The following is an 11,835-nucleotide window of genomic DNA, read 5'->3' as shown; positions in this document are numbered from 1 at the left end:
TTACTGTCACAGCCCATTTTGACTGCGGCTGACAGTATGTAGCTGACCCAGCAAGATTCCAGGGATTGGGGTCTTGCCTTCTATCCTTGATCTTCAATGAAAGCAGATGTGTAGTGGTCTAGGAAATCTTGAATGTTAAATAGAATGAAATCAGTTTCTATTTAATATTCTTTCACCCGGCTACTTCACAGATATACAGTCTTGTCCCAAACTCTTTATTCTGTGCCTCAGAAATCTCAGATTTTTACCTTGTCTTACAACTTTTGCCTTCATCTAATTACTAAACCAGTGGTTGTCACTGACTTAGTGGTCACAACCAGTGAGGCTTGGGTATGTGGATACTGCAGTGGGTGGCTGAGCCAGGACCAAGAATTTAGAAGAGGCCACTGACCCTGTGCTCAGTGGGGCCAGAAGCAGAAACCATGATGCTTGGTGTGTTTTCTGACATACTTAAACAATTTCAACAGATTCTAGAATGTTTGAAACACAGCATATGCCCCACATACGGGCTCTGGGCTGGTACCAGCCCAGCCATGCTTACACCGTGTGCACCCTGCTCAGCTACCGCCCTCACACATGCACGCTCATTTATGTGCCAAGGCAACTCTGCCCATGGCTGCAGCCACATCCAAGAAACAACTTCACTTGTGGAAATGAAAGGTGGGTTCCCTGTCTTCACAGAGGATAAGACTACCACAGTCCTAAACACAAGAAACTGGACCAAAGGCAGATGACAGATATGTGAGGAGTAGAGAGAACGGCTCCCCAGCTGGAGAGGGGTGTGGCTTCTCGAGGCAGCACCCCAGGCATGTCTGGAAACAGCACCAGTTCTGAAGGGGAGCAAAGTGGCTGCCATCTTCAGTCGGGGTCTGAGTCGGGGTCTGAGGAGAGCTGTCCCTCCATAGTTTCACACATCGCATCTTGCAGAGAAGTGAGGTGACCCCTGGGACTCATCCCCATGGGTTGGATGAGTCTGTGCCTGCAGGGAAAACACAGTGTGGTTGGGGAGGGACCTAGTGTGCAGGGCAGGGGCTCTTGCTCATTTCTTGGCTGCTGCTTGGACTGCGTTAACTATTAACTAGGCCTGGATCCTAACCACCACCTAATTAACTTGGAGACATTAGCCAGTCCTTCACATTCTTGTCCTCATTTTCATCCTCTAAAAAAGAGGGCTCAATGCTGACTGTACCCTCCTCTCTCTTTGCCAGAAGGTTACCTCTGGGGCAAGTTATCTCAAATGCCCAATACAGCCTCACTAGGATCTGAATCTCTAAGCCATTCTCCTTGGGCTCACAAAACAGAATCATTCCCATGTCTTCTAGCTACAAGCCTTCCTCATAACATACCTGGAGAGCTTGTCAAACATGTTCACTAGCTTCATGGCCTCATGTTCCTTCTGCTCCTCTGTCATGCCTTCCATAGGATTAGGCGGCTTCTCCTCTACCCTTCCAGTCACAGGGTTGATGCTAATTCCCAGGAACAGTGTATGAGAAATGGGTTAGTGCTGCTATAGGAAAAGCAGTGCTCAGTGGGGCAGCAAGTCTCCATCTTCATGCCTAGGGCTGGGTTAGCAAGAACCCACCTTCATGGTTTTGGTTTTGGTGGTGATGGGACTTCAGAAGGGAGATCCCCCTTGAACACCAGGCAGACAACTCTTGCCCAAGACCTACTGGATCCCAGAGAGCTCACTCACTGGGCCTCAGTACATGACTTGTCATCAGAACCCAAGTTTTTTTTGTTTTTTGTTTTTTGTTTTTTTTTATTGAGTATTTCTTATATACATTTCGAGTGTTATTCCCTTTCCCGGTTTCCGGGCAAACATCCTCCTCCCCCCTCCCCTACTTTATGGGTGTTCCCCTCCCCATCCTCCCCCCATTGCCACCCTCCCCCCAACAATCTAGTTCACTGGGGGTTCAGTCTTAGCAGGACCCAGGGCTTCCCCTTCCACTGGTGCTCTTACTAGGATATTCACTGCTACCTCTGAGGTCAGAGTCCAGGGTCAGTCCATGTATAGTCTTTAGGTAGTGGCTTAGTCCCTGGAAGCTCTGGTTGCTTGGCATTGTTGTACATATGGGGTCTCGAGCCCCTTTAAGCTTTCCAGTTCTTTCTCTGATTCCTTCAACGGGGGTCCTGTTCTCAGTTCAGTAGAACCCAAGTTTTTATCCATTCCTTATCCTGTCCTACGTACTACTGGCTGTGGTTGAGGAGGGGCAGATAGGGGGATGGGGGTTACGAGGGAACCCAAGTGTACACTAGGAGCACATACCTGGCCTTAGCTTCCCTGTACTCCTCTGTGTCGGTGTCCTCATCCTCTGAGTACTGGCCCTCGGGCCGGCCCCCAGCCATGAGGCCCCTGGCAGCCAGGAGGCCAGCAGCATTCCCGTAGCCTGTGTACTTGATGAATCGGGGCACTGAAGACCAGGGCAGAGGTCAATGTGTGAATATGGCTGTGGCAGGGGAGGCCTGGGGCTTGGGCTCCCCCAACTCACCACTCTCAGAGCATAAGACAAAGAGGAACTCAGCAGCTACTCTCTTCACATCTGTATCCAGGTGTGTCATGAGGCGGACAAGCTTGTTTCGGAGCAGGTCCCCCACCTCAGGCCGAGTCCTCACATCCCTCAGAGGGGGCAGGACCTAGGGAGGCAGCTGTCTCTAAGTGTTGGCTTGGAGCAGCCAGAGCCCTATATAAAGGATCCCCAGGTCCCCCAGATCCGTCTCATTTTTCAAGTACCTGGGCCTTCAGGAACTTCCTGGCAGGACGGTGCATGCGGGCACATTCTGTCAACACGCTCAGCACCGGTGCCACACACTCCTTCAGCCTGTGGGTCTGCAGAAGGGCTTCTGTTACTGTCATATGCTCCCCAGGCGAGATGGGGCTACACTGCACCCTTCACCAGAGGTTCTGACAATCGCTTATAAAGAGGCCATGCTGTAGAAAGTTAGCTAAGGGCCAAAGACAGTGCTGGGCGTTTATTAGTTTAAGAAGGTATGGAAACATTAAGCCAGTCATGGGGGTACCAGCCTGTAACTCCAGCACTTGGGAGACAGGAAAAATCAGAAGTTCAAGTTCACCCTTGCCTGCACGGGGTCTAAGAAGAGAGAGTGATGGAAACCAGACCTACTTCTGGAAGTGACTGAAACTTTGTGACTTGGGGGCCAACAACTTGCTTCTTCAAAACCAACTGTTACAAGTATGAACCAGGGCCAGGAACAAAACAAACGGAATTTGAAGCTGTCCGCACACCTGAGGTACACCCTGCCCTCAGGAAACAACAAATAGCAGATTTCCTATTCAAAGTGCCTCCCGGACAGCAAACAGTGCACCTATCCCTTCTCTGCCTAATGCCAGCAGCTGCAGCAAGAGGAGCAGGCAGCTGATCGAACTCACTAAGCTTAGCAACATGGCTCCTCAGATGGAGTGAATCTCAATCTAGGGCTTTCAGCTGTGGGGGCTCCACAAGGATAGGCTAGACCACCCGCTCTCTGTATGTCCCATGGAAACCCATAGGAGTCAAGAAACTGGGTTATGCCTCTTTAAGATGCAGAGGACAGCTGGGGGATGACGGTGACGTCGGTGCACATTTTTAATTCTAACACTCGGGGCAGAGGCAGACAGATCTCTGTGAGTCTGAGGCCAGCCTGGTCTACAGAGTGAGTTGTAGGACAGCCAGGGCTACTGTCTCAAAAAAAAAAAAAAAAAACATAAAAAATAAAAAATGCAGAGGGACAAAACTGATGTCACCTCTGGCTGCCTATATATAGAAACAGTTGGAGGCTGAGGGTCACAAGCAAGAACCAAAGGCTTCTGAGAACCACTTAACAGGACCACAGAGACCTAAAAGGTAACTGTCACCTTAGTAGACCCTGAGAGGCTTGTTTTTCTTTGGTAATCAGCAGCAGCAGGGTTCACACACATGGTGTGTCCGCAAGCTTCTGAGAGGACCTGACTGAGCGGCCACCATCTAGCTATACCACGGAGAATCAGAAGACCTGTCCTGGATATACCATCAAGCTGAGCTCTACTTGCCAGTACCAATGGTGCAGAAACAGTAGCCATAACTGGTACCCAAGCCCCTGGGCATCCACATAGCAGGTCCCCCTCCTACCTGGTGCAGACGCTTCTCTAGGAAGGCAAGGAGGGCATTGATCACATCCATATTAACTCCCATAAACTCTAAGGATCCTTCGTGTAGCTCCAGAGCGAGAAGGACATCCAAACATTTGAGGGGCAGGTTCCCCAGGAGATTCACGGTGTGGCTGGGGACAGACAGAGGCCTTGACACAGTAACCATATTTAGCACAGATACAATCCCTGGCCCTTCTCCTGGGGTACACATGATATGTGGGCCCGAAGGATAGCACTGAGGCAAGGGCAGTTGGTACCCCAACTCGAGTTTGGTGGGGAAACACTGTAGACTCTATCTGCACCATTCTGTCTGAGCTGAGATGCCAAGCAATCTCTCAGTTTCGAGAGACTGGCTGAGGCACCAGCAAGAGACCATGCGGCCTCCACCTAAGGCCCTGTCTCTAAGTTCAAAACTCTTCTTAGTCATACCCTGAGTTCCCTAGGCTCTCTGAAAACACACCGGGATCCCGTTCCCCATGATGTCACACTCAAAGGTGGGGCCCGGGCTCCCAGGTGCTTGAGTCACAGCTAGGGTTAAGGACTTCTGTACCCATACCTAGGCAACTCCTGCCATCCCCAACATAGTAAGTCCTGCTCCTCACCCATGGAACTCCTCTGTGCGGTCTCCAGCAGCATCAGCCATCACACAGTGCCGCAGAAGGGTCCCCAGGTACCGGTAAAGGGCAGCGTCCTCCTAGCCAAAGACGGAAAGGGGCTCCCGTGAGAATAAGACCCTATTCTTATGACCCAAGGCCACATGGTGATCACTAGGCCCTGTCCACAGCACACTTGGTCACCTGAAGCATTATGGAGAATACCCGTCCCCAGCCCCATGCACAACACAGCTCAGAAACCTTGAGTTCCTGCCTAGATTGTCCTCTAGTCCTTGCCATATCCGACACCCTGCAACTTGAGGCACACAGGGAAGCAAACCCACAAAATGCCCCAGCTGAGCTGAGTCCCACCCATTGACTTCAGACTACAACCTACCTCATCAACCTCCCTCTTAACAGAGTCGTAGGTGATGTTAAAGAGCACTTTGAGGATTTCCATGGCCCGCTCTGTCTCTTGGGCTGGAAGTATCACCAGAGGGTTTTCTTTGGGGGCCACACCCAATGTCAGTTCCAGCGCATCGGTCAGCAGGCGCACGCCATGCAGCTCCTGAAACAGCTGCTGGCGCACATCAGTGCGAAGGGCTGTTAGCAGGAAAAGGAGCCTTAAGTCAAAGAACTGGACTTCGTGGGGATAGCTCCTTTTGCGGTACAGTCCCACACGTTCCGCTAGCCTCACCACCAGTCGAGCCTCTGCTGCTAGCATCTGTGCTGTAGGACTGCTGAGCACAAGATTACACAGGCATTTGAGAGACTCGAGGAGGACATCCATGTCTGGGGGCTGTGGGATGGGCTCCTCTGAGATGGCAATGTCGGCATAGCAGGCTAGTGCGTGTAAACTCTGGCGGCTAGCAAATGAGTCCAGGCAGCTGCGGTCTCGGGATAGGATTCGGATAGTCTGCAGCCAGGTGACACGGTGTTTTGGTGACAAGCCCTGCTCCAGTACGGAGACCAGCAGCTTTGCGAGTCTCTGTGGGAAGGGACAAAAATGGTTCCACTAGGCCCTCTTCTTGGGGCAGCCCGTGCTTGCCCTAGGAACCCCCTTGGGCTGACACCTACCTTCCTGTCCTCCTGCTGTGCATCATCGAAGGTGAAGCTCTGGGAATGCTGCAGGGAGACCCAGGAAGCTCAGTTCCACACGCAGGTAGGACCTGTGCTCCTCGAGAAGCAGCAGGTCTGCTTCTACCTCTGAAGCAGCAGCCATCGCTGTGTACGTAAAGCAAGGCCCACCCTCGCCACCCATACACCTGACTACCACAGAGGCACCGCCGTGGCCCAGCCCACCACCCACCGCCCTGCTCCCTGCCACACTCGCACGCACACCCCAGCCGAGTGGCGAGCAACCGGCTGCTTCCTCACTTCCTGCAATTTCCTCGGCAGCTGGATGCCTCTCACCTCTCGGTTAAACGACCGCAGAGCTTCTGTCACCGCATCTTCCTCTCCCGTCTCCAAGGCATCCGCAACTGCCCGGGGCTCCATGGCCCCTGGCACGGGGTGCTAGAAGACTTGGGCTGGGAAGACGCAATCGGCCAAACCCGGGGACTCCGCCCAGGTCCGGAAGCCCAGCGTCCACGCGTGAGGAATGCTGGGAGAACAGCCGAGCCTAGGGTGTGTACAGGCGCGGGGCTGGCCTCCGGCTTAAGGTGGAGCAACCCGGCTGTGGCCGCTGAGCGGCTTGTCTTGGAGCAGCGATGCTAGCTAACTAAGCAGTATCCTCCTTTTGAGCCCTTCTCTCTAGCCCGACTTCCTGGCGGGCGGGGGTGGGGAGTGGGGTGTGGCTTGGCCGGCGCGTAAACCTTTCTCCTTACACTCTTGTTCCCGTACTGTGATAAAAGAGGGAGCGCCGGCTCCTGGCCGCTTAGTCAGTTGGGGAAGACGATTCTCGCGGTCATCTTCCTGATGCTCATCTTCCACGGGAAATAAGGAAAGAGAAGTACGACTTGGATGGTCAAAATAATGTACGTGGTTAGCCGGGCATAGTAACGCACGCTTTTTTAAATTTCAGCACTCGAGAGGCAGAAACGGGCAGACCTATCTAAAAACAATCAAAAAACCAAACCACCAAAATAATGTGGTTATCAAAAGAAAAGGGCAATTGCAGAGTGTATGAGGAAGGATCGGAGAGAAGGAAGTGAAGAACACCGGTGGAAAAGCGACTCCCGCGGGAGGAGCAACGGAGGGGCGGCTAGCCGCGGCGTGTCTGGGGTTAGAAGCGTAGGAACGTTGTATAGTGGGGAGCCAGGTCTGCATGCCACTTAGCTTAAGGCAGAGTCGGTGCACCCCACGGTGACACAAGCAATGTTCCAGAGGATAATGCCGCCCGCTGTGCTAACCGGCGCTTGCCTCTACTCAGTGTCAGGTCCTTTGCCAGTCTCTTTCGCTTCTGCTCGTCCTCCCCATCCTGTCGTTCTCACTTGGGGACTTTGCAGCGCCCGAGGTACCCGACCCTCGGCTCCAGGTTGGGGTCTGAGCTCCTGCTCCGGGTAATACCCACAGCGCGGGACTAATACTGCTGACCAATCCGTAGGCCCGAATGCTGGCGGCCCGCCCTTCCCTTATTTACATTCCAGTGTAGAACTACAAGTCTGTTTCTTCCGCTTCAGACTCTTCTCCCGGAAGTTATTAGACCTGAGGCGGAACCGGAAGACCCAGGTAGTGGTGCCACGTCCGTCGCTGTGTTGCCTACTCCCCGAGTGGGACCTCGGAAGGCGCGATGGCAGATTGGACTCGAGGTGAGCGCACCTGAAGGTAGTTGGGATAGGAGGCAAGGTCTAAGTCTGGAGTACGAGCCATCAATTTTTCCTCGGTGGAGGGATCTGCGTGGGATGGCGCTTACGTATTCCAGGAAAAACAGGGCCAGATTTCAACTGGCACTGCCTTGGAACCCAAGCCGGCATGACATCAGTTTGTGTGTATGGTTGATGCCAAGGGCTGGAAGCAGAAGGTCCAAGCAGGGACTTACAGGGCTCAAGTGCCTCGTTTCACACACACCCTCCGCCCCCGTGCCTGTGTTCAGTCTGACAGTTGTGATACTGAGGCTTCTACTATACTAACTATGTAGTGGTTGGTAGGACACAGCCGTCTGTCTTTTAGAGTCTGGTCGCCCCTGTTTGCTGGTGCTGCTGGCTTTCCCCTTAGGTGGGTCATATCGAGGCTGGATTTTTATGCTTCAGACCAGTGCCAGTCACACTTAGGCAGGTGATTCTCAACTACATACCGTGACAGAAATTCTTCATGTCTAGTCTCTGTCCGTCGGAGTAAGGTTTCCACAGGAGAGTGCTCTGGGGCTTCTAGAGATCCTGTGTGGGTTGTAGCAGTAGGGATTGGTAGTTTCTACAGTAAAAGGCCTTTCTTACACTTACCTTGGACTTGATTCCTAAGTCATCCCCACACAGCCTTCCTGTCACCTGCTTTGTTGTTCTGTTCTGTTTTCCCTATAATCCCTACCAGATTGAGACCTGTCCCATACTCTCAGATGGTGATTTCAGCTAAGGCAATATTCATTTTGGTCCAGGAACAGTATACAACAGGGTAGTGTAGATTGACCTGCTGGTTCCCTGTCTCTGCCTGGGCATTGCACACAAGTACTCCCATGACCCATGCTTCCTGTCTGGTGTGTAGGTGGTCTACCTGTTGGAACATAGGGTGGAACATGCTAAGTGAGCAGAAGGATATGGGTGGAATGCCCTTAGAGGTCTCACCAGGCCAGGCTCCACTGGAGCAAGGAGCCAAGGACCACATTTATGAGTGAATTCTACCCTTCAGCCTCTTTGTCTTGCAGCTCAGAGTTCTGGTGCTGTGGAGGAGATTCTAGACAGAGAGAACAAGCGGATGGCTGACAGCCTGGCCTCTAAGGTCACCAGGCTTAAATCGGTTAGTGGTGGCCCTTTTCCCTTCCATGAGACACTTTGGTGAGTGGGGCTGAGTGGGTAGAAAGGAAGCCATGCTGTCCGTGGGTGTGCTGACTGAGGAATGCTTCAGGTAATACCTTGGCCTTTTTAGCTTTTTCTAGTAATAGGTACCTAGCAGAATCTGAAGGGAAGATGGGCACTGCACTCTGTGTCCTTGCTTGACTGTGCCTTCTGTATCCCAACCAGCTGGCTTTGGACATCGACAGGGACACGGAAGACCAGAACCGATACCTAGATGGCATGGTAAGTGCCTGTATTACGTACAAATCATAGTCAGCTCTACCCCCATGCCGCCTGCTCTTCTGCCTCTAACCCTTCAGCGCTAGTACAGTTGGGCCGTCACAGATCCCAGCTCTATGTGATCCCGTTGGGTCTCTCCCGCAGGACTCAGATTTCACAAGTGTGACTGGCCTACTCACAGGGAGTGTGAAGCGCTTTTCCACGGTGGCACGGTCTGGGCGAGACAACCGGAAGCTTCTGTGTGGTATGGCTGTGGTCTTAATTGTGGCCTTCTTCATCCTCTCCTACCTCTTGTCGAGGACAAGGACGTGAGCCAGTGGGAGCCAAGGGCAGCCAGACTCTTGTCCACCTGGTATCCTGGCTTCCTAAGGACCTGACTACAGAAACAATATTCCTTTGAAATTATCATCACGGGTCATTCGTCTTCCTAAGTCAGGACGACTGCGGCTGCCTCTGTCGTAACGAGCTCCTCTTGGCTTGTCCTGTGTATGAAGGAAGAAGAAAAAGGCAAAACCCAGTGCTACTCCCTGGTGCTAAAGACACTGGCAGAGTCAGAGCCATGTTGTATGAGAATGAGCCAGTTCTATTGAGAGCATCTGAGAGTGCTGAATGCGCCTACCGTGGCCAGTGGCCACACTCCTCAAGGGCCTTCTGTTGTGCTCTAACCTGTTTATGTCTGGTTTAAACCATGTCCGTGTTCTTGAAGAGTCTGAAGCTGACACCAGAAGGGAATGTGGCCGTGAGCCCTCTCCAAATGATGGTCGTCGGGATGGGGTTGACAGTGACACCAGGCTGAGACTGCTGGTCAGGAATGGACCTGTGCAGTCTGGCTCAATTCAGACCCCAGGGAAGAGGCAAACTGTGGATAGAGGAGCAGACTGCAGTCCAGAGGCACTGGTCTAAGATCCTTCTGGGCTGTAAGACCATGTTTCCAGGAGCACAGATGTGTGTCCTTGGCATTGAGAATCTTCCCAGTATCAAAGATGCCTCCATCCCTGGGTAGCTTTCAGTCAGGCAGTGCTGGAGTGGTCTCTCTGCTGGGAATCCTTATGGGGCTGGAGGCCACCCATGAAAGCATTTGTGTAGTGGGAACTTGACCTTGTACTGAACCTTGCCCTACCCCGTACAGCCAGTCTCCCTTGTGAGGGAGATTGAGCCACCTCCTTGTTGCACAACTCCATAGACTCACCCGCTCTGCCGGCCCTCCCTGCCACTGTGGCCAGCCCCATTTGCACACAAACTGACTTGCGGAGCTGACAGGGCCGACAGGACCTCGCACCTTTTGTTTTCACATAAAATGTCTTTAAGAAATGAGCCTTGAAGTTCCGTGCCCTTCTCTGACTGTATTCATGTCTGTGTTCTTCTCTCTCCCTCTCCCTACACTGGCTTACCCTCTACCTATGAGGCCATACATGTAGCTCATCGGCCCATAACCACTACCTCTGAGTTCTAAGCCAGTATGATTCTGCCATACCCTGGCCTCTTAATGCCAGTCGCAGTGCCTTGCTGTAGCACCAGGTACCCATCCCCTTATCATTTTCTCTGAACACGTTGACCTTATTTGGCCATTGCATTGTGTCTGCCTGAGCCCCAAACCTTATGGAGGAGGAGCGCCTGTCCTCTGTTTTGCCTACCCTGCAACCTTTACAAGGTAGAGCTCACTCCACACTGCTGCTCTGTGGCTTTGCTGTTTGCCCACACACTTCCAGCTGGACTCTTCTAGCTTGTCCCTCATTCTGTGGCCTCCCTTCGTAGCACTTCGTTCTTGCCTCCCAGCGTCTGCGAACAGGGCTTTGGCTTTGCCCTCTGCTTGTAACCAAGCAGAGTGATGGCTGCCTGCATCATTCTTCGATCTAGACCCACAGCAAGACTCCCTGGAACCATGAACTGCTGACTTGTACTTTCTGGGAATGTCTCCCCGGCACTTTGCTGTTTTGTTTCTGTGAGGCAGTGGCTTGCCGTGCATCCCAGGCTGCTCTTGAACTATGTGGCCTAGGCTGGTCTCCAGCCAATGATCCTCTGGCCTTAGGCTCCTGAATGATGACATTACAGGCATTCATGCCTGGCTTCCTAAGGCACTTGGAACAGCCAGCGCCCTCTTCTCATGCTGGTGCAAACCAGATCTAACTTTCTGCTTTTGGCGGTAACCTCCTCCAGAGCAGCGACCTTGCCATCCCTCTGAGACATCCGCACTGCAACCCCAAACGTGGCTAGTGTTCTTGGGTCTGCACCCTGCTCCATCGTCCCCATGACTGTAGTTCTCCAGGTACTTTGAGGATCGGCGTTGTAGCTCCTGTCACATTCAGTTCTTGTTCTTCCTTGCATGACTCTTGTGAAGGGGGGTACCAGCTCCATAGCTACTAGGTCAGACCAACTTCCTGAAGGTCATAACCTTACCCTCCAACCCAGGCCTGGCACTAATGCATTGTTGGATCCTGAACACCAGCCAGTGGAAGAAGTGCTGGTACCAGGTGAGGGGCTGTGAGTGCAAGCGACCAGGTTCCTCCTCTACTTCAAGGCCTTGGTAATAAAGACTTGTAGCCAGTGCATTCCTCATCCTCGTTTCTGAGAAATTTGAGTTATTTTGAGTCAAGCCTAATCTGTGGCTGGCCTTGGGCACTGAAGTCTACCCTTGCTCATCCTCCAAAAATGCCGTATCTCCCTGGCTTTGGGCAGGACAGCCACCGACCCACCAGCTTCCTTCTGTGTGACCCTTCTCTGCCAATCTGAGGGTAGGGTGGTGATAGTGTTACCTCCTAAGGGCTGAGGGACTAAGAGCAAGTTGACTGGGACACCCAGGCTTGTGCAAGTAAAGGCCCCCACCAGGTGTGTTGTACAGACTGCTTGTTTTGACTGACCTGCTGCAAAGCTGAGATCATACTGCACCCCTGTTTCCCGAAGCTGGGCCTGAGACTCTGAGAACCTCTGCAGACACTGTCCTCAGGGC

The 11,835-nt window shown here is 52.7% G+C and overlaps 2 protein-coding genes across 4 annotated transcripts; one reads left to right on the top strand and one right to left on the bottom strand.

Annotated features, from left to right (window-relative positions):
* Positions 1 to 140: 140 nt before the first annotated feature.
* Positions 141 to 6,447, bottom strand: Ric8a (RIC8 guanine nucleotide exchange factor A). 2 transcript variants are annotated; one of them, NM_001100520.1, is made up of 10 exons: positions 6,133 to 6,447; positions 5,797 to 5,844; positions 5,117 to 5,707; positions 4,729 to 4,820; positions 4,107 to 4,257; positions 2,732 to 2,827; positions 2,490 to 2,634; positions 2,267 to 2,411; positions 1,347 to 1,466; positions 141 to 979 (listed from the first exon to the last, which is right to left on the bottom strand). In NM_001100520.1, the coding sequence occupies exons 1-10, from the start codon at positions 6,214 to 6,216 to the stop codon at positions 859 to 861; spliced, it is 1,593 nt and encodes a 530-aa protein (NP_001093990.1). In that variant the 5' UTR covers positions 6,217 to 6,447; the 3' UTR covers positions 141 to 858. The 2 variants fall into 2 exon arrangements, with proteins under 2 accessions (NP_001093990.1, XP_038963752.1); XM_039107824.2 differs by having other exon boundaries at positions 195 to 979; positions 5,797 to 5,943; positions 6,133 to 6,273.
* On the top strand, positions 6,207 to 10,202 carry Bet1l (Bet1 golgi vesicular membrane trafficking protein-like). Of its 2 annotated transcripts, none has more exons than XM_063272012.1 (5): positions 6,207 to 6,345; positions 7,341 to 7,469; positions 8,519 to 8,610; positions 8,835 to 8,891; positions 9,033 to 10,202. In XM_063272012.1, exons 2-5 carry the CDS (start codon positions 7,451 to 7,453, stop codon positions 9,198 to 9,200), a joined length of 336 nt encoding a protein of 111 aa, XP_063128082.1. In that variant the 5' UTR covers positions 6,207 to 6,345; positions 7,341 to 7,450; the 3' UTR covers positions 9,201 to 10,202. The 2 variants fall into 2 exon arrangements, with proteins under 2 accessions (XP_063128082.1, NP_062241.2); NM_019368.4 differs by lacking the exon at positions 6,207 to 6,345 and adding an exon at positions 6,537 to 6,695.
* The last annotated feature ends 1,633 nt before the right edge of the window (positions 10,203 to 11,835 follow it).

This window comes from Rattus norvegicus, chromosome 1 (genome assembly GCF_036323735.1).
Source record: "Rattus norvegicus strain BN/NHsdMcwi chromosome 1, GRCr8, whole genome shotgun sequence".
NCBI lineage: Eukaryota > Metazoa > Chordata > Mammalia > Rodentia > Muridae > Rattus > Rattus norvegicus.
This window is presented reverse-complemented; position numbering and strand designations above follow the sequence as displayed.

What these genes read in the sequence shown, in the direction of transcription:
- Ric8a (NM_001100520.1), bottom strand. Translation starts at nt 6,216, where the DNA reads ATGGAGCCCCGGGCAGTTGCGGATGCCTTGGAGACGGGAGAGGAAGAT. An exon ending in TGCGGTCGTTTAACCGAGAG is followed by an intron (nt 5,845 to 6,132) that starts GTGAGAGGCATC and finishes GTCTCCCTGCAG; the next exon opens with CATTCCCAGAGCTTCACCTT. An exon ending in TTAAGAGGGAGGTTGATGAG is followed by an intron (nt 4,821 to 5,116) that starts GTAGGTTGTAGT and finishes GTCTTTGGCTAG; the next exon opens with GAGGACGCTGCCCTTTACCG.
- Bet1l (XM_063272012.1), top strand. An exon ending in AGGTCACCAGGCTTAAATCG is followed by an intron (nt 8,611 to 8,834) that starts GTTAGTGGTGGC and finishes TATCCCAACCAG; the next exon opens with CTGGCTTTGGACATCGACAG. An exon ending in ACCGATACCTAGATGGCATG is followed by an intron (nt 8,892 to 9,032) that starts GTAAGTGCCTGT and finishes TCTCTCCCGCAG; the next exon opens with GACTCAGATTTCACAAGTGT.